Consider the following 23703-nt stretch of genomic DNA (forward strand, 5'->3'; position numbering starts at 1 on the left):
TTAAGGTGAACTTTTAACTTTAATATTCAGCCTTTCCTATTGGGAATTAACATTGGGATTTCTGGCTACAAAGATATAAAGACATCAGAGGAAGAAAACACAGCACCTGTATTCGTTAGGTAATATTTCATTTAATTTTCCTGCTTTAGTGCACAAGTAGAATTGCAGGATCAATGGACACACAAACAGCTCTACATTTTTTAAACTTTAGATGGTCTCTTCTGTTCATGATCAAGAAGCTCATTTGGCTCCTCAGCAAGCTCATCAAGAGCAGTGTTTCTTCACCTTTCCTAATGGCTCCTACCCTTTTACATCCTTTTAGCAATTGAATGTCCATAACAAATTACTTTCCATTTACTGTACTTTACAAAGCTCCAGGTTTCTTTGGGAGCATTGTAATTACACTGTCCTCAGATGACTTTAACCAATTAATGGCAGGGACCAAAAGACAGAGGACTTAATCCTGTAACTTACCTATATCGTTCAAAGAATAAATCAAGTGTGAATTTGTGAGCAGTGGTGCAACAATTTCCCAACCAGTCAAAAGAATTGTTCATTAAATAACCTTTTACTCTTTAGGGAATTAATTTTTGGCTAAAGTTGTAAATAATAATATCTTCATCTTTTTATTAAATATGTAAAGTTCTGTTTTAAGTTATTTTTGTTCAATGTAACCATGATAAAAACTTGTGTTGGAATAACTATGGAATAGAAATGCTGCTAAATTTCAAATTTTATTAGTTACATCTTCTTAGAGCAGATCTTTATTTTTTATTTCTTTTTTTTATTTATTTTTTACTGGAGTTCAATTTGCCAACATAGAGCAACATAGAGCCCCCCTCAGTGCCCGTCACCTAGTCACCCCATCCCCCTACCCACCTCCTCTTCCACTACCCCTTGTTCATTTCCAAGAGTTAGGAGTCTCTGAGAGCAGCTCTTTAAAGATCTTTCCATTCTTCATGAATATGGCTTTGAAAGCCAGCAGCATTAACTGATGCTTATTTTAAAAAAATCTAGTTGGGAAAGCTACTTAATCTTCATTAGAGTTAACAATCCTCTTCCAATCTGGCAAAAACATGGTAGCCTTAGCAACAAAACTATTAGAAAAGCTTAGAGAGGAAAAGGCCAAGCGTTGACCCTCTGATTACACAAGTCAGTTTATGTTACCATTTCACCTACTTTTGTGCTCTTACCATTTGATCTATTTTTATACTAGAGAAACATAATTTCATTTATTTGTATAAAGTCCATTCATCTGTGTATATCTGCACCATTTTGCTAGGCAAGCTTGTTTGCATAAAGGAACACATGAGATCAAAATCTTTATTGTTCTGGCATTTTATCTGTGCTAAAAAAAAGCCTCTGAGTATAAGCACGACCACACATACTCCACTATCCATGCAAGGAAAAGATCTCAAACCTCTTCAAAAACTATCTAGTTATGGACATACCCAGTGGATACCTAGACATGGATCTGAATTTCTTTCTGAATGGCAGTGTCACTGACTCACATGCATTATTACTTAATCCTCACAACAAACCTAGAGGGGTTATTGTTCCCATTTTACACGTATAAAACCTGAGACTCAGGAAGGCTAGGTAATTTGCTGAACTTCAGACATCCAGGATCTAACCCCAGGCCTGACCCTAAACCAATATTCTTTCTCATTGGTTTTCAGAAACTAAGCAACAGCGGAAGGTGCCCTGCTCCAGCTGCAGGGACTCAGCCAGAAAGACTGGAATACTACATGACTCTACCTGCAAGTTGGGGAAGGAGAATTCAACACTATTTGAGTATTGAGTTGCATTAAATGTTTACATATACATAGTATTTTTGCTGTATAATAGCATCATGCATTTTCTTCCATCAATGTTTTCTTCTCTCATTCTTTCACTTGTTTTTGTAACTACAAGCTGTGTTGGAATTTGCACTTCTTTACAGGTTGGAACCAGTTTGAGAAAGGGGAGACAGAAGGCAATTTAAATGTATGTTATCATCCAAATGATAGGGTTCCCTAGTAAAGCTGGGTAGAGGCTTAGACCTCATGCAAAAACAGGGTTTGCTACTGCATCTCCATAAACAAGCCATGGGATGGCCAGACAACTGCAGTTGTCCTCACTCAAGCCCACTCCAATAGGGGACCAAGAAACTCTTTAAGTACAAAAGCTCTACACAGCTTCTATAGGTCTTTTAAAAGGTCTGTTCTACATTGTTTGGGATGGTGTGAGAAAGTGAAGAGAGCGACCCCAAATCTCTTCTCCAACACCATGTTCTGTCATCAGGATTGGAGTAGAATCCTGAAGAGGGGAATAACATGTATCCCTCTGAATGTTTGCCAGCTTTTTAATTTTTTAAATATATTACATTGTGGGTTCCACTGGCATCATGTGAGTTGTTTTAAGTAGCATACTCACAGGCATATTTTTTTTTCAGTTTTAGTAATTATGTATGTATTTTCATCTGTAGTCAGAAAGATACCTGTTTTTTTTCCTAACATGTTTTAACACATATTACCCTGAGCAAAGATTGTAAAGTCCATGCTGAATACTTAAAAACATGTATTTGTAGAGAAGTCATGAAGGCGGTGTACACATGATGGAAGGCTGAAAAACAATGTCATAACCCTTTGTACTCAGGCATCAGAAGGGGACCAGGCAGCTGTCCCTCTCAGCCGAGTGGTGCATGCTCAAAGTGCTGCTGTGCTCACACAGTCCCCAAGTCTGCTTCTCCCTACACAGAGTCCTTCTGGGACTTCTTGAAGGGCATTTTGTTTTTTGCCCATACAAGACTAGCACCATGAGTCAGATAGTACTAAGCTGAAAGTTCACTCTCTAATTCTATTTCTTATCTCTAATTATGCCCAGTCATGTCCAAAATAGCTCACCAGACTTTATGAAATGAATACAGAGAACTATATCAATATTAAAATGTCCCAAATTTGAACAATATGAAACTCATTTTTGTTACTCAACTTCCCCACAAACTAAATCCCCTTGCAAATAAAAGCTCATAGAGCTTTTATTTAAAGTCCAAATGCTCTCACTCTCCATTTTATACAATTGGCTCAGTGTCAGCCAGAGGCTTTTACTCAGAGCCAAGGTTCCTATAGCTGCAGCTGTGTCCTGGGATTTCACAGGAATGAGTATAGCTTCTTCAGCCTCTTCAAAGTTGCTTCAAATCTCTAATTAGTTCTAGTCTCCAAGGGGTCAGCAGTCACAAAAGAAACTGTCCACTATAGAAGTTGTCACAAACAAAACTGTGGTACCCCACTTAAGTGACTATGTAATGTCACCTGACACTGCTATCAGAGCACAGCAGATAACTTAGTAGCACCTATGCTGGAGACAGCAAGGACCTGGTCTCAGTCCGGTGGCAAGCCAGCCAGCTGCACCAGCACTGAATCCACGGCCTGTGAATCTGTATGACTGAGCAGAAAGTGCCCATCAATAGTTGTGCTTCCACATATTTAATATAGGTATTCCTTTGCTTTTGCTGTTGTTATTGTTTTGTTTTGGTCATGTGTCCCGGGTCTCCCATATATATTACCTACTTTCTCTCAGAGAGTGACATTTGAGACATTATTGCCTTCTTCAAAAATGTAGATAGGTATTCTGGTTTCTTCATTTCCTTGTGTCTTGTGTCTCATGTTTTGGCTACTTTGGTACAAGATTGTGAGACCACAAGTCTAGAGAAAACTTCTACTCCCAAATTCTTCCAAGTCTGTTCTCTCTAGAACAGGGAAGTACACTCTCCTCTGTAAATGCATGAGGAATGGGATAATGAACATCACCGTACTCCCTTAGTACTATGTTTAACTTACTAGTATATGACGTTTTACTTATTCTGAAAATGGTAATTGTCATCTCTCTTCCATAGACGTTTCATTCCTACCTAGGCAGGTTGAGTTGGGCCAGGCAAAGCAGTAGTTGGCCAGAATCAAGATTCTAAGAAAATAAAATACTGTGATCACAGTAAGAGGCAATGAGTCAGGATTAGTCTTTTGTCAAGAAGTAAAAGAAGGATAACAAAGTTTAGCAAAACTTTAAGGAGATTCTAGATATCACAGATTAAAATAGTCAAAAGTTAGTATTCCAAAGAGTTGCACCATTGAAAAGATAGAACCCAAGCACAAGCCAAAAAGATTCCAAAAAACTTAAATTCAGGACAGAAACTTTTTTAAAAGCTTTTTTTAAAATTTTTTATTTATTTATGATAGTCACACAGAGAGAGAGAGAGAGGCAGAGACACAGGCAGAGGGAGAGGCAGGCTCCATGCACCGGGAGCCTGACATGGGACTTGATCCCAATTCTCCAGGATCGCGCCCCAGGCAAAAGGCAGGCGCTAAACCGCTGCGCCACCCAGGGATCCCCAGGACAGAAACTTTTCTAGTCTCTCTTATTCCTTCCTGCCTCCATAGGATCGGACTACTGGTGTAAGGAGAGAGATTGCAGATGGGAAGGAAGTGGTGCCAAGAGCTGCAGCTGCAAAAAGTCGAGTTGGTTTTGTTTCTTCTAACTTTTCAACTTAAAATTAATACATACACACATTTTAAAAATCAAGCAGTAGAGAATGATACCAAGTGAAAAGTAAATTCTCAGCCTGAACTTGTTCCCCGACTCATTTCCAGCTCCCTGTTTTTAAGTATTTTCTGTTTTCCTGGTGGTTACCACAATACCTCTGAAATATATGTTAATACTTGATTTCTTCTTTTATCTTGTTTATCAACTCTAGATAGCATTTATTGGAAGATGAGAAACTTATTTCTTTGATCCATCCATGTCTATGTTTTTCCAGTTACATTGCTTTGATATTTCTGGTGATTATCATTTTAAAGAGTATACTTAAACTCTATTTTGTTACATCAATTTTAGACAGTATATAATTGATTTCTTGCTATATAAATAAATAGGTGAGAAAAATCTGTGACATTATCTTCCATATCTCTCTGCTGCTTTAATATTCAGACTTCCATTGTTTCATATTATCAGTGTTACTATTAGTCAGATTCTCTTTTACAGTTGTTGTCTTCCAAGCTTTGTTTGTATGTTGATTCTACAAACTAAAATAGCATTTCCGTTATTCCAATGATTAAATTACTCCTTACTGAAGGACTAAATAGCTCTAGTTATTGAGAAAAAAAAGGGTAACCTTAGGTCAGGAAAACTGAAAGATGAATGTTCCAAGTGTCAAGGTCAAATGGGATTCCTTGAACTCAATCTTCAAGACTTTCTATTAAATTCAATTTGGTCGATGATACCTTTATTTTATTTTATTTTTTTAATTTTTTTATTTATTTATGATAGTCACAGAGAGAGAGAGAGAGAGAGAGGGGCAGAGACACAGGCAGAGGGAGAAGCAGGCTCCATGCACCGGGAGCCCGACGTGGGACTCGATCCCGGGTCTCCAGGATCGCGCCCCGGGCCAAAGGCAGGCGCCAAACCGCTGCGCCACCCAGGGATCCCCCGATGATACCTTTAATATACAAGAAATATTTATCTGCCTTTGTTCTTATTTCATAGCCACCTCTTTTTTGGCTTCTTGACTCTAAAGATGTTAGTTGGTTTTGTTTTCTTAATTTTTTTTTCCATTCTCTTGTTTTCCTCAGGAGTCTACTGTTATAATATCTCTTCCACTTGCACCTTTTTTTTTTTTTTTTTTGGTTTATTCTAAATTTTCTGGGTCTTTTTCCCAAATATGCGAGTGATGAAAAAGGTTCATCAGCACTGGTAGCATGATTTTCCACTGTGGTATTAGACCTCTTTCTTGAATGAAAAGATGGATGGCAGGGTCTTTGTACATATAAGCTAGTAGTACTGTTTTAGGGTACATTTCGGTATTTTGTTCATCATGTATCTTTTGAAAATTGACTTCTTTTATTTTTTTTGAAAATTGACTTCTAAAAATATTAAATTAAAATATCATATCTTATTTACTTAGTTTTTTGGTGCATCTCAAATTTTGTGTGCCTGGTTTCACTCACTGCAGTATCTATCTGCTTTGGGACAAGGACCTGGAAGGTTAAATGTAATTTCCAGATATGGTCAGTAGAGGGCAGCAAAGGGTAGTAGAGTGAATACTCAACTGCCAAGGCCTGGGCAAACCTTTTTTCCCTCTTTATAGAGATCAATTAGTGGTAGTAGAAAATCCAGAGTGCCAGAATCAGGATAGAAATTATCCATAATACTGATCCAGGATGGGTATCAAGCTTAGAAGGCAGTGGAAATGTTTAGTCACAAATTCATAGCCTGGTATCTATCAAAGAGATGTGAACCACTGGACATTAGGAGGGGAATCATTAGACTTTCACAGTCCTGACTCTTACTCCCAGCCTGCCTAAAACCTAAGATCTCGTTCTGTAAAGTCCCAGGAGTCTCCTATCCACATTGAGAGCTTTGCAAATTTCCTGTCTGACAGTCAGTTCATGGTACCAGCAGTGGCTCTGGGTTCCACAACCAGCCATTCCTGAGAGAAGAGACAGAGTGGGACATGGGCACCATACATAAACACTGACAGTTGATGAAAAACTCACTTATGTGTCAGTTAAATAATTTGGGAGCCAACCTAAATGGGATGTGGCTTAAAATACATTTTCTTTCCTCTTCCAGAACGGACACATTCTTTAGGCAAGGAAAAATTATAGGACTTTGAAATTAGACAAACTTGACGCTATGAATTATTAGGTATGTGGTTTTCAGTGCCTTAACTTTACTAAACTTCAGTTTCTCCAACTATAAAGTGGAAATAATGATTCTTACCTCACAAACCTGCTGCAAGGAAATGAGATGATGTCCATAAACTGCCTGGCAAAGAACTTGGCAATTTGTAGTTACTCAATTGGCATTACTACAATCTCCCCCTATCTTTGGTCATGGAGAATACCCATGATATTGTTACTATTTCTGAATAAAAAGTCTCATTGTCTCCTATAAGCATAACTAAATCATTTGAAGGATTACTCTGTTAGATATCATACTAAGATTTCTGCGGTATGATCTCATTTAATTCTCATAACAGCCCTATGAAGCAGGTGCTTTTATCACCATCCTGATTTTATAAATGACAACAGTGAGGCTTCAGAAGTGTAACTAGTTTACCCAGTGTCATGTAGGTAGTAAATTATGAGGAAGGATTAAAACTACATAATTTGATTCCCGACCTCGTGCTCTTGCCATTACATAATGTTTTCTGATGTACACATGTAATCAAAGATTTAAAATTTTAAGCGAAGAAATCAAAGAAGGAGTTTAAAAATAATTGGAGACCAATGAAAATGAAAACACAATGGTCCAAAAACTTTGGAATCCAGCAAAATCTGTTCTAAGAGGGAACCTTAGAGCAATCCAGCCCTACCTCAAGAAGCAAGAAAAATATCAAACAACCTAACCTTACACTAAAGAAGCTGGAAAAAGAAGAACAAATAAAACCTCAAACCAGCAGAAGAAATAAAATAATAAAGATTAGAGCAGAAATAAATGAAATAGAACAAAAAAAACCACACCAAGGTACAATCAATCAGATGAATGAAACCAGGAGCTGGATCTTTAAAAAGATCAACAAAATTGATGAACCTTTAGCCAGACTCATAAAAAAACAGAGAGAGAGGGGACCCCTGGGTGGCTCAGTGATTGAGCATCTGCCTTCAGCTCAGGGCATGATCCCAGAGACCCAGGATTGAGTTCCACATTGGGCTCCTTGCATGGAGCCTGCTTCTCCTTCTGCCTGTGTCTCTGCCTCTGTCTCTGTCATGGATAAATAAAATCCTTAAAAATAAGACAGAGAGGGCGAGAGAGAGGACTCAAGATTATAAATGAAAAGGATTTCTGTACATGTCTTTTGCCCATTTCATTATTGGATTCTTTGTTTCTTTGGTGTTGAGTTTAATACATTCTTTATAGATCTTGGACACTAGATATCTGATATCTGATATGTCATTTGCAAATATCTTCTCCCATTCTGTAAGTTGTCTTGTAGTTTTGTTGACTGTATCCTTTGCTGTGCAAAAGCTTCTTATCTTGATGAAGTCCCAACAGTTCATTTTTGCTTTTGTTTCTTTTACCTTTGTGGATGTATCTTGCAAGAAGTTATTGTGGCCAAGTTCAAAAAGGGTGTTTCCTGTGTTCTCCTCTAGGGTTTTGATGGAATCTTGCCTCACATTTAGATCTTTCATTCATTTTGAGTTTATCTTTGTGTATGGTGCAAGAGAGTGGTCTAGTTTCATTCTTCTGCATGTGGATGTCCAATTTTCCCAGCACCATTAATTGAAGAGACTGTCTTTCTTCCAGTGGATAGTCTTTCCTCCTTTATCGAATATTAGTTGGCCACAAAGTTGAGGGTACAATTCTGGATTCTCTATTCTGTTCCATTGATCAATGTGTCTGTTTTTGTGCCAGGACCACACTGTCTTGATGACCACAGCTTTGTAGTACAACCCAAGAATTCTCACAGAGGAAACATAGACATGGCCAACAAGCACATGAGAAAATGCTCTGCATCACTCGACATCAGGGAAATACAAATCAAAACCACAATGAGATCCCACCTTACACCAGTGAGAATGGGGAAAATTAACAAGGCAGGAAACCACACATGTTGGAGAGGATGCAGAGAAAGGGGAACCCTCTTACACTGTTGGTGGGAATGTGAAATGGTGTAGCCACTCTGGAAAACTGTGTGGAGCTTCCTCAAAGAGTTAAAAATAGACCTGCCCTACGACCCAGCAATTGCACTGCTGGGGATTTACCTCAGAGATGCAGATGCAATGAAACACCAGGACACCTGCACCCCGATGTTTCTAGCAGCAATGTCCACAATAGCCAAACTGTGGAAGGAGCCTCGGTGTCCATTGAAAGATGAATGGATAAAGAAGGTGTGGTTTATGTATACAATGGAATATTACTCAGCCATTAGAAATGACAGATACCCACCATTTGCTTCGACATGGATGGAACTGGAGGGTATTATGCTGAGTGAAGTAAGTCAAGCGGAGAAGGACAAACATTATATGTTCTCATTCATTTGGGGAATATAAATAATAGTGAAAGGGAATAGAAGGGAAGGGAGAAGAAATGGGTAGGAAATATCAGAAAGGGAGACAGAACATGAAGACTCCTAACTCTGGGAAATGAATAGGGATGGTGGAATGGGGGGTGGGTAGTGGGTGGGGGTGACTGGGTGGTGGGCACTGAGGGGGGAACTTGACAGGATGAGCACTGGGTGTTATTCTGTATGTTGGCAAATTGAACACCAATAAAAATAAATTTATTTTAAAAAGAAATGAAAGAGGAGAAATAACAACACCACAAAAATATAAAGGATTTTAAGAGAATATTATGAAAAAATTATATGCAAACTAATTGGACAACCTAGAAGAAATGGGTAAATTCTTAGAGACATTATAACCTCTCAAAGATGAGTTGGGAAAAAATAGAAAATTTGAAAAGACTGATTATCAGCAATGAAATCAAATCAGTAATCAAAAAACTACCAAAAAACAGATGGCTTCACAGGTAAATTTTACCAAAGATTAAGGGACACCTGGGTGGTTCAGCAGTTGATCATCTGCCTTCAGGTCCTGATCCCAGAGTCCTGAGATCGAGTCCCACATTGGGCTCCTTCCATGGGGCCTGCTTCTCCTTCTGCCTGTGTCTCTGCCTCTGTCTTTCTCTGTCATGGATAAATAAATAAAATCCTTAAAAAAAATTTTTACCAAACATATAAAGAAGAGTTAACACCTACTTTTCTCAAACTACTTCAAAAAACAAAGAATGAAAGCTTCTATGTATTCTATGAAGTCAGCATTACCCTGATACCAAAACCAGATAAAGACACTACAGAGAGAGAGAAAGATAGAGAGAGAGAGAACTACAGGCCAATATCTCTGATTAACATACATGCAAAAATCCTCAACAAAGTATTAGCCAACCAAATCCACCAATACATTAAAAAAGTCATTTACCATGATCAAGTGGGATTTATTCTTAGTATGCAAATGTGATTCAATATTCACAAATCCATTAACATCATACATATCATCAACAAGAGAAGGGTAAAAAACCATGATCATCTTAATAGGTGCAGAAAAGCATTTAAAAGTACAACATCCATTCATGATACAAACTCAACAAAGTAGGTTTAGAAGGAACATACCTCAACAGAATGAAGACCTTATGTGAAAAACTACAGCTAATGTCATACTCAATGGTGAAAAAGTGAGAGCTTCTCCCCAAGATCAAGAACAAAACAAGGATTTCCACCCTCACTACTTTTATTCAGCATAGTACTGGAAGTCCTAGCCCCAGCAATCATACAAGAAAAAGCAATAAATGGCATCCAAATGGGTAAGGAAGAGGTAAAACTTTCACTATTTGCAGGTGCCATGATACTATATGTAGAAAACCCTCAGGATTCTACCAAAAATGGACTAGAACTGATAAATGAGTTCAGGAAAGTCACAGGATACAAACCAATATACAGAAATCCACTGCATTTCTATACACTAATAATGAAGAGAAAAAAAGAAATTAAGAAACAGTCCCATTAACAATTGTACCAAAAATAATAAGATACCTAGAAATAAGCTTAAACAAGGGAGTGAAAGACATTATATATATATAATATATATATATATTCAGTATATATATATATACTGAAAAACTATAAAACATTGGTGAAAAAAATTGAAGACAACACAAATGGAAAAATATTCCATGCTTATTGATGAGAGAACAAGTATTAATAAAATGTTCCATACTCAAAATAATCTACAGATTTGATGGAATCCCTATCAAAGTACTAATAGTATTTTCACAGAACTAAAACAAGTAATTCATAAGCATGTATGGAACCACAAAGACCCCAAATAGCCAAAGCAATCTTGAAAAAGAAAAAAACTGGAGGTATCACAGTCCCAGATTTCAAGATATATTACAAAGCTGTAATAATCAAAACAGTATGGTATTGACAAAAATGGACAATAGATCAATAATATGGTATTACTGGCATAAAGATCACCTTAGAGTATCTCTTTTATTTGATATTTAGGGTGAAAACATAGGTGTTTGGTGAAATAGATGAAAACAAACCCGGGCAGCCCGGGTGGCTCAGCGGTTTAGCGCTGCCTTCAGCCCAGGGCATGATCCTGGAGAACTGGGATCGAGTCCCACGTCGGGCTCCCTGTATGGAGCCTGCTTCTCCCTCTGCCCCTCTCTCTCTCTCTCTCTCATTCTGTGTCTCTCATGAATAAATACATAAATAAAGTCTTTAAAAAAGAAAAAAGACCCCATCATTATTATTCTATTTAGAGCTCATTCATCAAATTAAAATAAATCACAATGGTATTATGGAAGAAATTAAGCTTTAGCTATTACTGCAAAGGTAACTGTGACCTGGTAAAAGAAGCTCCCTTTATCTTTCTCAGACAAACTTTTCTCTCCTTTGCTTTACTACAAGGAGAAGATACTATCAAACACTGTATCTTTCTCAATTAATTCCTTAAAACCAGTGACTCACAATCCTGGTTACATGTAAGAATCACTCAGAGAGCTTTTTCCAGATCTGATGAATCAGAACCTCTGGGGGAGGCAGTTTCAGAATGAGTGCCTGAAAAGCCTCCCAAGTGAGTCTGATGCATATCAGAATTGATCAACAGGACGAGATTCTAAAAGGAGAGAAGTTTTCCCGGCCTCTAAATCTCTAACCTCTCTGAAGGGAGATGCAGAGAATGGAACATAATCTGAGAATTGGGGAAGGTACAGAGATAAGTCTGCCTATATTTTTTACCTGAAATAGATTATTTTTTACCTGAAATAGATTTTGACAGGTACTTGATGGGAGGCCAGAAAGTGTTGCCCAATGAGCCTCCATGGTACTAAATATAGTCAAGCATGGCCAGACTAGCACTTGTCCTTTAAAAATGGTGAGAAAGGGGTGCCTGGTGGCTTACTTGGTTAAGTTTCTGACTCTTGATTTCGGCTCAGGGTTATGATCTCAGGATCATGAGACAGAGCCACAGGTCAGAATCCACACTCAGCACCATTTGTGCTTCTTTCTCTCTCTCTCTCTCTCTCTCTCTCTCTCTCTCTCTGCCCCCACCTCTTGTGCACATGCACTGTCTCTTTATCTCTCTCTCTCTCTCAAATACATAAAATATTTTTTAAAAAATGAATAAAAGTGGTGAGAAGCCTGGAGGCCACTATCTACATGCCACTTCTGTGTTAGTTTGGTTTTAAGATGAGAAGCCTTAATAAAGTCTAAAAGGACTACCAGGACTTGTGCTCTCACCTCTACCTAATTTACAGGCCAATTTCACTCTCCTGTACCTTCTGCCTGTGTCTCCAATCCAGCAAAGTCTTCCATGTTTCTGAAACATCAGTTAGTCACATTCTGTCCCTTCAACTGACAAATGTATCTTCCCTCCCTTCCTTCCTCTTTCTCTCTTCTAAGTAATCCCAAGTTATTCTTTAAAGGTCATTTCAAATGAGCTCGTCAAAGAAGCCTTCCTCTCCATAATTGAAATCAGGTGTCAAGCCCCTCCCTAAATTTCTCACCTCAATCTTTAATTTTCCTCTGCAGTACTTTCCAGAGGCTGTGTTAGGCAGTTATTGATGACATTCTCTGTTTAATATCTGTCTTCCCCCCTCCTCACTTAAATCCTGGTTTTGTGAGAGTTGGGCCTGGCTCCCTGTTGCCCAGACCTATCAAGTGCCTTTCTCCTAGTACAGGTTCAAACACTATCCGTTGAATGAATAAAGTAAATAAGAGAAAGACTATTTTATGTCATGCCTTTTTCCCTGTCCATCCCTGCCAGAAAACTATTTCATTCACTTGTTCAATACAGAATTTTTTGATTCCTCCGATGTGCCAATGTTTGTGAGAATTTAATGATAAGTCAGACATAGACTCCTTCCTTGAGGTCCATAGAGTCTAGTAGGGCATAAAAGATAGGTTTTCACATGCCTGTTACAGGAGCCTGTAAGGGAAACCACAAACTTTGTCTGTAGGATCAAATTTCTGTCCTCCACAGTTGTCAAAGAAAGACACTGTCCATGGTGGGAAGAGTGGGGATGGGGGGCCCTCGCAGGAGGCTGTGTGACCTCCTGAGTCAGTTGGATTTGAATCCTTCATATTATGTCACGGCTGCTTGGATTCAGAGTCCAACCTGTATGCGCAGGAGCCTCCTCATCTGTAAAACCATCAGTTTCCTAGTGGAAAGGGAACACTGTCTTCATGTAACATGTTTTTAACAGGCTCCTGTAGGTGCTTTGACACTGAAAGAGATGTCCAGGTGGCAAATCAATGGTTAGTATCACTAACCATTAGGGAAATGCAAGTGAAATCCACAGTGAGATATCACACTACACAGCTATCAGAATAGCTAAAATAAAAAATGACAACACCAAATGTTCATGTGGATGAGGGGAAACTGAATGACTCACACGGTACTGGGGAGAATGTGAAATGGCACAGCCATTCTGGAAAACAGTTGGACAGTTCCTAAGAAATAAAAAATAAAACTATAAAAAAACAAAAAACAAAAACAAAAACAAAAAAACATACCTAGCATATGACCTGGCTCTTCCCATCCTGGGCATTTAGCCCAGAGAAGTGAAGACTTCACGCTGACACAAAAACCTGTACACAGATGTTTATAGTAGCTTTATTAGTGACAGCCAAAACCTGCAGACACTTCGAACTCCTTCAACAGGTAGTTAAGCAAACTGTGATACATCCATATCATGATGTACTACTAAGGGACACCAGGAAATGAACTGTGAATACTTGCAGCCATCTAGATGAATCTCCAGTTACATCAAATGGGAAAAAGGAAATCCCCAAATTTCATAAACTATGTGATCCCATCTGTATAACATTCTTGAAATGGCAACATTATACACATGGTGAACAGATTTGTGATTGCCAGGGATTAAAGAGGTGGTGGAGGGGGAAAGAAATTTGTGTGGTTGTAATCGGGGAATAGGAAGGACCCTTGTGGTGATGGAAGTGTCTCTGGAAGACTCCATCTGTAAAAAAACTGATGTCATCTCTCTGTGTTATTTATTACAGCTGCAAATGAATCTACAGTTATCTCAAAATAAAATGATTACTTTTAAAAAGTCAAAACTTGGAGGCCAAGATAAGGAAACCAGTATGTCAGTTTGGCAGTTACAACATGAGCTTTGAATATGTGACATCATAATGGCAGTGACCGCGGACCGCTGCGGAATCTTCAGGCTTCAAGCATTTGACAGTACTCTGCCAAGTGCTGTAGACTCACTCGATTTCCCGTCCCGCGAATTGAAGAGAAAAGGATGTTCCCGTCAATCAGAAAGCACGCTGAGCTTACAGGTGGACATTCAAGGCTTCAGCGCATGAGGTAGTCTTCTGATCCACTATTTCTGACCATCCAAACAGACCGGCAATAACAGGAACTGTTGTTTTCTTTTGTTTCCTCTAATACATAGAAACTAATTAGTAACTCCAGCACCAGCTTCCTGAAAAGCTGCTCCTGTTCATAAGATTCAGTGCTGCTGAGCAGAAGGGAGCAGGCTTTATACATCCTTGGGGGAGGCGGAGACACTTTCTTGGCTCCATGAGAGAGCCAACTCTCTCTCTCTGTGAGACAGTTTTCAGTGGGTCTATGAAAATACCTGTCCTAGTTATGAAAGAATTTTTACACTCTGCTCAATTGAGTTGTTTTATTACCTATTTTGACCAGGAAGTCCTGTCAGAGCTCAGCCAAGTAATAGCTAAACTCTTGTGTTCAGAAACTTTCTGAGGTTTCCAATATTTTTGTTGATCTTTGAGAATTTTTACCCCAATTTTGAATATTGAATTAGATAAGATGGGGGTCAACTTCCAGGATCTTCAGTTATCTTCATTTTATCTTAACATAAATATTATTATATTTATATTATATTATATTTTATAATATATTATTAAATATATTATTATATATTTTATATTAGGCCACAAGTTGTCCTGTTTGTTGTTGTTGTTCATTCTCCTTCTTGTAATCTGCTCTACCTTTGGCTTCTTGGCTCTCGCCTACCTAATGGCTCACAATTAGCTCTGCAGCTTTCTCCACCACACCTCTAAGTGTTGGCATGCCCAAGGGCTTTGTCCTTGAAACTGTCCTCCCTCTGCATCAGTTTCCCAAGTGACCTCACCTCTTTCTATAGCTTTCTGTAACTCAGGGATCCTTGATTCTGAGCTCTGGAGCTCTGCTTTGGGGGTTGAGACTACATTTTAGTGTTGTGTGAACCTTGAAACTTGGCATTAAACTATATTGTGTATTTGACCAGTAACTAACTGCTCTGTGTTTGATGTCTTGCAGGAAGAGCTCGTCTGTGGAGGTGGACACCCACAGCGAAAGCACTACATCATCTGAGGGTGCCACTCGTACCTTGCTCATCCATGGCCCCGTTGAGCTCAAGAAAGGCTGGAGGAGGCAGAAGTGGCAGCTTTTCTTGTACAGCGATTTATTACTGATGTCTAATACCAAGTAGGTGTACCATGTTTCATGCTCTTGTGAATCTCAAAAAAATTGCATTCCCATTAACCCTTACTATACGAAAACATAACATTTTTTCCCTTTTGTGTTTGCCAATGCTTGAGTCCTTCATTCCATGAGTACTTCTGGAGGTCTTGTTTTGTGTCATGTCCCTGCAGCAAATACAATTGACAATGTGACAGACCAATGTCTCTCCTGCCTGGGACTTACAAATGATAAAATAAGAGGGGGAATGATAATGATTAGTGCTGCTGATAGAAGGTGGATAGGGGGCTGTGCGGAGAGGGTGGGAACGTGTTAGAGAGGAATAGTCTAGGAGGGCCTCTCTGAGGTGGAGCATTAAAACCAAATCTATGAGAGGAGAAGCAGCCACATTCCCAGACAATGTGCCTGAGCCATCGAGGCTGAGGGACTTGCAGGTCTACGTGGGTACAACCTGACCCTCAGAGAGAGGGGCTCAGGGAAGCCTGATTTGACTAGAGCCCAGAGCATAGGCCATGCTATCAGATATGATACTATGCTCAGGGGTCTAGTCACACAGGGTCTTCACAGGCCATGGTAAAAAAGTGGAAATATTTTGCCAAAGGATTTGTAATTAGGGGACTGACCAAATCTGATTTATATTTCCAGCAAATTTTTCTGACTGTTGCTAGATAATAGATGGATGGGTAAGCAAGAGTGGAATCAGAGAGAGTAGTTAGGGGAGGCAATAGTCCTGATGGATGGTATCAGGGCTCTATCTTAGCAGTTTAGTAAAAAGGAAAGATGGAGCAGGGTAGCCCGGGTGGCTCAGGGGTTTAGCTTCGCCTTTAGCTCAGGGCATGATCCTGGAGACCCAGGATTGAGTCCCACATCAGGCTCTCTGCAGGGAGCCTACTTCTCCCTCTGCCTGTGTCTCTGTTTCTCTCTCTCTCCTCTCTGTGTTTCTCATGAATAAATAAATAAATCTTTTTAAAAAAAAGATGGAGCAGATAGATGGAATGTAGGAGAAAGAATTGACTGTGTGCATTTTCCTCTCAACCCTGAACACAAATGCATTGAATATCCAGTCTAGAACATGATGATTGCTCAATAAACATGTGGGAGCAGGTCATGGAAGGTCACCTGTTTACTTACTCCATCTCTGTTTGCATTATTCACAAAACGTGGAAGACCAAGAACACTCCCACAAACAAAATATCAAGAAGTTTTTTGGTCATGAGAAAAAACTAACTCCCTCTTTTTTTTTACTGCTTTCACCCTAGATCTCAGTTATGCCATGTCATAGGTACGACATGCTAGTAATAATTTGGCAAAATGATATACTCATCTGAGTTACATTAATAACAATTTATCAGGGGCTTACTACATGTCAGATATTATGCTAAAAACTTTATGTACCTAATTTTGTCCAACCTTACAATGACCCTGTGAGATGGGAGTATTTTTATATTGGAGAACCTTGATGCTCAGAGGTCTAATGGATCTGCCCAGGTTACCATATTAGTAATGGACAGAGTCTACATTTGAAATCAGGTCTATTTATTTCAAAGCACAGGCTTTTATTCACTATGTGATGCTACCATTTCTATTCTCTCTTTTTTCCTGAATTTCATACAACATTCCATGAACACCTAGATTCTTTCATTATTGAAATCAACCCTTCCTTTACATTGAGTGAACAACTAACTCCAATCTGCTTGGTAAGAAATAGATCAGAATGCTTAGTGAATTGAAAAATGAAGCAAGTATAGCTATCAAAAAAATCAGAGTCAAAGATAGTAGTAAAATATATTTGAGACTAGGGAAATTGCCCATAGATGTAACCTTGAAGGTGGTGATGTCATAAGGAGGACAAAGAGAAAAGGAATGTCCAGGCCTTGGCATGAGGTCCATATGAAAGACTCTCTTCCTCCTGATAGAAGGCCAAGTCATTATTTTAAAAATGCAGACTAGTTACCATTCTCTTTATTTAACCAAGGTGAGTATGGGAGACCAAAATATGTGGGATGCATGCTGGGAACCACACTAGGAACATCACAGATGTCTCACCCACCTGGGTTTCTCAGTGATTGAGCATCTGCCTTTGGCTCAGGTCGTGATCCCTGGGTCCTGGGATCGAGTCCCACATCGGGTTCCCCACAGGGAGCCTGCTTCACCCTCTGCCTATGTCTCTGCCTTTCTCTGTGTATCTCTCATGAATAAAGAAAATATTTCTCACAGCCCTCCAAGGCCCATATTTTTTATCATCCACAGGCTGCAGAGATGAAAATGGGAACAGAGGAAGTCTCAGAAATGGTCCAGTCATACATAGGGAAATCATGCAAGAGATTCCAACCCAGGCCTGCCTTCATCAGAAGGCCATGTTCTTCCTTCCATACCATGTTGTACCCTTCCATCCTTAGCCCAAGAGACATGCTAACAAATAGCAAACTCATTTCCTGGTTGTTAGGACCTTGCAGACCACTCATATTCAATTTACAAGGGGAATATGTTCTTCTTCTTTTCTTTTATCTTTGTAATTATTATAGCATTAGGGACAGGAGAAGACTTTCCTTTTCTTACTAGAACTATTTATTGTCCTGGGTGCTGCTTACCTCTCAGCCGGTTTTACAGAGCCTATGATGTTCTACTAAAAAGATTTTTATATAAAGATAGTGTTGTTTTTCCACTAGAGAGTTGCATCTATTGAAGGGCTGAATTTTTATTTCGAATGGTTCATTATGACAAAACAAGTTGAACATTTTTCATCTTTCACATATTGCTTTTGAGATATGTCCTTATGTCTACTCAAGGGTTTTTATGTGACAAAATCTTTATCAATTTATTTGTTAATGTTCTTTGAAAGAGACTCAGTTCCCAAAAGATTATCTTATATACTTTATATTATACATTGGTAATATTAGAAAATGTAAGTGATCACAGGCATGTTAATTTCATATTTAACCCAAGGTCTTTGATATAGAGAGAACACAGATTTTTAGAATTCCGAGTTCGGGATATCATCATGGTCAGGTTCTGGTAAGAGCTCTTTTTCTGCTTGCACGCGGCTGCCTTCTCACTGTGTACCCCAAGGCATGTCCTCAATGCATGTATGTACACACATACAGATCTCTCCCACTTCTTACAAGACCATCCATCTTACTGGATTAGGACCTGACCTTGATGATCCCATTTAAACTTAATTACCTTCAAAAGCTCTAGCTCCAAACATGATGATACTGGCAGAGAGGGCTTTATGGTAAGAAGGTGGGAAAGCAGTGGGAGGGAGACACAATTTCATCCATAGCAGTAGCAAGCAGCACTTAATGCTTGCCACAATCTTTAGAAAACTACTATGAGATCATTCCCATAGTAAATATTTTGGTATATTTTTGATCACTGTTAATATGAAAAAATTTACCTTTTTTCTAGAAGGAAAAAACTAAGAAGAAATAGCCCCTGAAATAAAAAAAACATATTTCATCCCTGTCATGCCTTGGTCTTACATGGAGGAATCAATACCCTCAATCAATCTATTCAAATGAATAATCTGAGTTTAATGCCTAATTTTTACAATTAGCCATAAAAAAGGGGGTAGGCTGACCCAGGTTCCATTTTACCTCAGCTCAGCCTCAGGCTTCAGCTGGAGACTCTCTCATCTTTAGGTTGACACTACAGAATTTAACAGAAATTGAATAGTTGATTAATTTCTACCTATTTTTCAGTCAGAATTAGTGAATTTTGGCTTGTGTGTAATAATGAGGGGAATTAAATGTTTGTTTCTTCACAAAGAAATTCTATTTCTCTTGTTGTACAAGATGTTACTAATAGTGAAAATTGGGGATTTTTCTCACTTCTTTCATACACTAGAAACTTGTGTTCACAAGAATTGAAGTCAAATGGAATCTTCCTTATCATTTTTGGTATTCATTAGAATACTAAATAAGTTATTTTTCAAATAAAAGTTACTTTAAAAATTAAAGTACTTTAAAGTACTTTAAAAATTAAAATAAAAATTACTTTATTTTTAAGAACAGTATCTACTTGGGGCCCTTGGGTGACTCAGTGGTTGAGTGTCTGCGTTTGGCTTAGGTCATGATCCCGGGGTCCTGGGATCAAGTCCCTCACCAGGCTCCCCAGAGGGAGCCTGCTTCTTCCTCTGCCTGTGTCTTTGCCTTCTCTCTCTCTCTGTGCCTCTCGTGAATAAATAAAAGAAATCTTTAAAAAAGAAAGAAGAGTATCTATTTGATAAAATATTAAGATATTTGTACTAGTAGAAACCCGTGAAGAATTTAGAAAAAGGGACTGAACTTAGCTCACACCCTCTTTAGACATCACATTCCTCATCATTAGTTATTTTTTTTAATTTATTTTTTATTGGTGTTCAATTTACTAACATACAGAATAACCCCCAGTGCCCGTCACCCATTCACTCCCACCCCCCGCCCTCCTCCCCTTCTACCACCCCTAGTTCGTTTCCCAGAGTTAGCAGTCTTTACGTTCTGTCTCCCTTTCTCATATTTCCCACACATTTCTTCTCCCTTCCCTTATATTCCCTTTCACTATTATTTATATTCCCCAAATGAATGAGAACATATAATGTTTGTCCTTCTCCGACTGACTGACTTCACTCAGCATAATGCCCTCCAGTTCCATCCACGTTGAAGCAAATGGTGGGTATTTGTCATTTCTAATGGCTGAGTAATATTCCATTGTATACATAAACCACATCTTCTTTATCCATTCATCTTTCGTTGGACGCCGAGGCTCCTTCCACAGTTTGGCTATCGTGGCCATTGCTGCTATAAACATCGGGGTGCAGGTGTCCCGGCGTTTCATTGCATTTGTATCTTTGGGGTAAATCGCCAACAGTGCAATTGCTGGGTCGTAGGGCAGGTATATTTTTAACTGTTTGAGGAACCTCCACACAGTTTTCCAGAGTGGCTGCACCAGTTCACATTCCCACCAACAGTGTAAGAGGGTTCCCTTTTCTCCGCATCCTCTCCAACATTTGTTGTTTCCTGCCTTGTTAATTTTCCCCATTCTCACTGGTGTGAGGTGGTGTATCATTGTGGTTTTGATTTGTATTTCCCTGATGGCAAGTGATGCAGAGCATTTTCTCATATGCATGTTGGCCATGTCTATGTCTTCCTCTGTGAGATTTCTGTTCATGTCTTTTGCCCATTTCATGATTGGATTGTTCGTTTCTTTGGTGTTGAGTTTAATAAGTTATTAAGGAATGTAGAAATGAAATAAAAAATGAATTTAATTTGGTCAAAAGATGAAGATGACTATTAACTCACTGTCGTGAAATGACGAATAGTTACAGAATAGACTATGACCCCTGCTCCCAACATTTGTAAGAGAATGCCTCTATCTTAGAACAGAGGATATCTCCCTAGAATTCTGCAAAACTCCCCAGTTCACTGGGGCTTACCTTTTGGCATAAAGATTAAGGTAGTGGAAAGCAAGAAGGACATCATGTTAATACAACTATAATAAATGACTATTTTTAGAAATAAAAACTGCAGTTCTCCTCCTCTTCTTCTTAAGTCAGTTTACAGTAGATTATCGCTTTCTAATTTCTGCTGAGATAATCCAGTTGGGTCAGTGATTGAGAGTAAAGAAACACAGTAAGACCTTAGAAGAATCTATTGAAGTATAAAGCTTTGTTGTAACACGTTTTAAATATTTCCAAGCTAGCAACTGGCTTTATTAATATAATGCCTTGAGATTTATCCTCTCACTCCCAATATAAATCCCATGAGAAAGCTGAGCTGATGGCTCTGGGGACAGAAATGAGGCTGAGGGTAGGAAAGATGAAAAGGTTACTTCACGGTCAAGTGGTTACAAACATGGGCTTATGAGTTAGGCTGTCTGGGTTCAAACCCTGTCTCCTGCATTTGACAATTTATTTAAACTTTCTGTGAGTTTCCTTATTTGTAAAATGGAGCTAATAGAGACCATCTAGTGTAGTTGCTTGAGGATTAAATTTTTATATTTATATTTATAAAATATTTAGAACAGAGCTTGGCATATGATAAGTGTTCAAAACGTTATAGGAGAGTAGAAACCACACTCTGGGCTCTAGGATCATTCCTTGGTTCAACTAATCCTGGTGCTTTATTGAACTAAGGTTATTGGATGGCTTTTTCCAGGTCAATGTATTTGGAAGTTTCCACACAGGATCTTAGGTGTCTGTATATACACAGATACCTATATTAGAAAGAAAAAAATCTGTAAAAACAAGCAGATACCTGTCTATCATTCCCCTTGGGCATATATTTTTGACATGACAATGCCTTTTGAATTACTATCTAGAAAAATGATTTTATCTGTTAATTGACTATGTTCCATAAAAATCTTCAAGCACATAGATACAGGCACTTGGCTGTAATGTTGAAATAAAAAAATGTTGAAATAAAAAAATATGGAAAGATATTGGTATCCATCATATTTATATTCATTGTGTCCTAAGTTTTGAATCTACATTATCCTTCAAGTGGGCTTCCTAAAAGATTATTTTTATTTCATAAATCCCACTGAAGAGTTTTAGCTCTAATTTTTCCATGAATCAGTGGAGTCATAGGGATTTTTGCACATGAGGTGTCTTTCATCTCAGTTTAGTTCAGTGTTTTCCACATGTGTTTCTGAATACTAAGGAGTTCCAGAGTGGAGGATCCAAATTCCCCAGGCATTCCTTATAGGACTTGTAACTGTTTAAATCTCAAGCCCACCTGCGAGTCAAAGTTGTGAATTAACCAAATTAATCAATTAATTAATCAACCAAAATAAATCAATGGTGGTTTTTATCTTTGAGGTCAAAGAAGATTAGGCAGAAATTATCAAAAACCCATTTCACCCCTTCTTACCCCTCAGAGAAATGGGAAGTATCCATGACTTACATATAAGACCTCCAAACCACTGATCTTGGATTGATTGATGGACAGATGGATGGATGGATGGATGGATGGATGATTTTTCAGTTGGGCTCAGTCTGTAGGCTAACAATTTTTTTGTTTTAGCCAGAATCTATGGGAAAATGGTATGGACAAAATTTTAAGAAAGCAAATTGAAAATAACCTATGCTTTAAGGGCTAGAAAATATTTTTTAAATTAAGGTTGAAAGTAACTTTTAAATCTTTCTGATCCAAGCTTGTTTTTTTTTGTTTTGATTTCATCTCTCTCCTTCACACTCTTTAAAAGATTTATTTATTTGTTTGTTTGTTTGTTTATTTATTTATTTATTTATTTATTTATTTTAGAGAGAGAGCAAGCATGAGTGGGGGGAGTGGCAGAGGGAGAGAGGAAGCCGACTCCTCATTGAGTGGTGAGCCCTACACAGGTGCATGATCTCAAGAGCCTGAGATCGTGGCCCAAGCCAAAACCAAGAGTTGGATGCTTAACTGACTGAGCCACCCAGGTGCCCTTGGTTTGTCTCTCTTAAGAAAAAAATTGTATAACTATTTTTATAAGTCATGTATCATGTACCTTTGTTCAGCCCCTCAAACACTTTTTGAAGTATGCAAGTCATAAATGAATAATTAACTGCAATAATAGCCATAAAATTATGTGTAATAGGTAACAAATCCAGCAATAGCAAATGAATTAATGGTTTTCCTACAAAGCTCTAAAATATACAGTGGTTACTCAACACTCACCATTCAAAAATATGGCTATTTGCTGCCATTAGAGTGTTTTCAGTTTTCCAAGCCAGAGTTTGCTCAACACACACATTGCAAAGGCCCATCTAACCATTTGCTGTGTGTGCACAGAGGGTAATAGAGATGTGGGAGACCTGATTTGCCCCGGAGCAGTGAGAACTGGTCTCTAATGAACACAGCTGTTCCCATAACATTTTGAAATGAACTAACAGAGGTCATGTTTGGGATCTTTCTAGGTATAAGAAAAACTTTAAGATAAAAAAGAAAATACCACTGAACACCATGTGGATTGCCAACTGCATGGATACAGTGGGAGATGCCAACATCAGTTCTGGGAGGTCCTTTGTGTTGGGCTGGCCCACGGTAAACTTTGTGGCCACCTTCAGGTAAGACCGATGCCTTGGTGTCCTGTATCTACATGGCTTGAAAAGGATAACATTGAAATCTATTGTCTACCAAGCTGGTGACTCACTTTTTGACCTCCCATGACACTTGTTTTGCCTTGTACTTGGCCTAAGAAGGTGCTTATATCCACATGGAAACAAGTAGATAATGTATAGTGGGAACTA

The 23703-nt window shown here is 38.6% G+C and overlaps 1 protein-coding gene across 14 annotated transcripts in view; it reads left to right on the forward strand.

Annotated features, from left to right (window-relative positions):
• Positions 1-23703, forward strand: part of LOC144291408 (uncharacterized) — a 75507-nt gene that overhangs the window by 15543 nt on the left and 36261 nt on the right. For 9 of the 14 annotated variants that reach the window (XM_077860899.1, XM_077860900.1, XM_077860894.1 and 6 more), the window contains 4 exons: positions 1680-1794; positions 4419-4491; positions 15333-15500; positions 23371-23520. In XM_077860899.1, the coding sequence (XP_077717025.1) occupies positions 1749-1794; positions 4419-4491; positions 15333-15500; positions 23371-23520 (437 nt within the window). In that variant the 5' untranslated portion in view covers positions 1680-1748. Of the gene's footprint in view, positions 1-30; positions 120-1679; positions 4492-14062; positions 14373-15332; positions 15501-23370; positions 23521-23703 lie in introns of those variants that run through there. The other 5 variants (XM_077860902.1, XM_077860903.1, XM_077860898.1 and 2 more) reach the window with 4 other exon arrangements.

Source organism: Canis aureus, chromosome 20 (genome assembly GCF_053574225.1).
Source record: "Canis aureus isolate CA01 chromosome 20, VMU_Caureus_v.1.0, whole genome shotgun sequence".
NCBI lineage: Eukaryota > Metazoa > Chordata > Mammalia > Carnivora > Canidae > Canis > Canis aureus.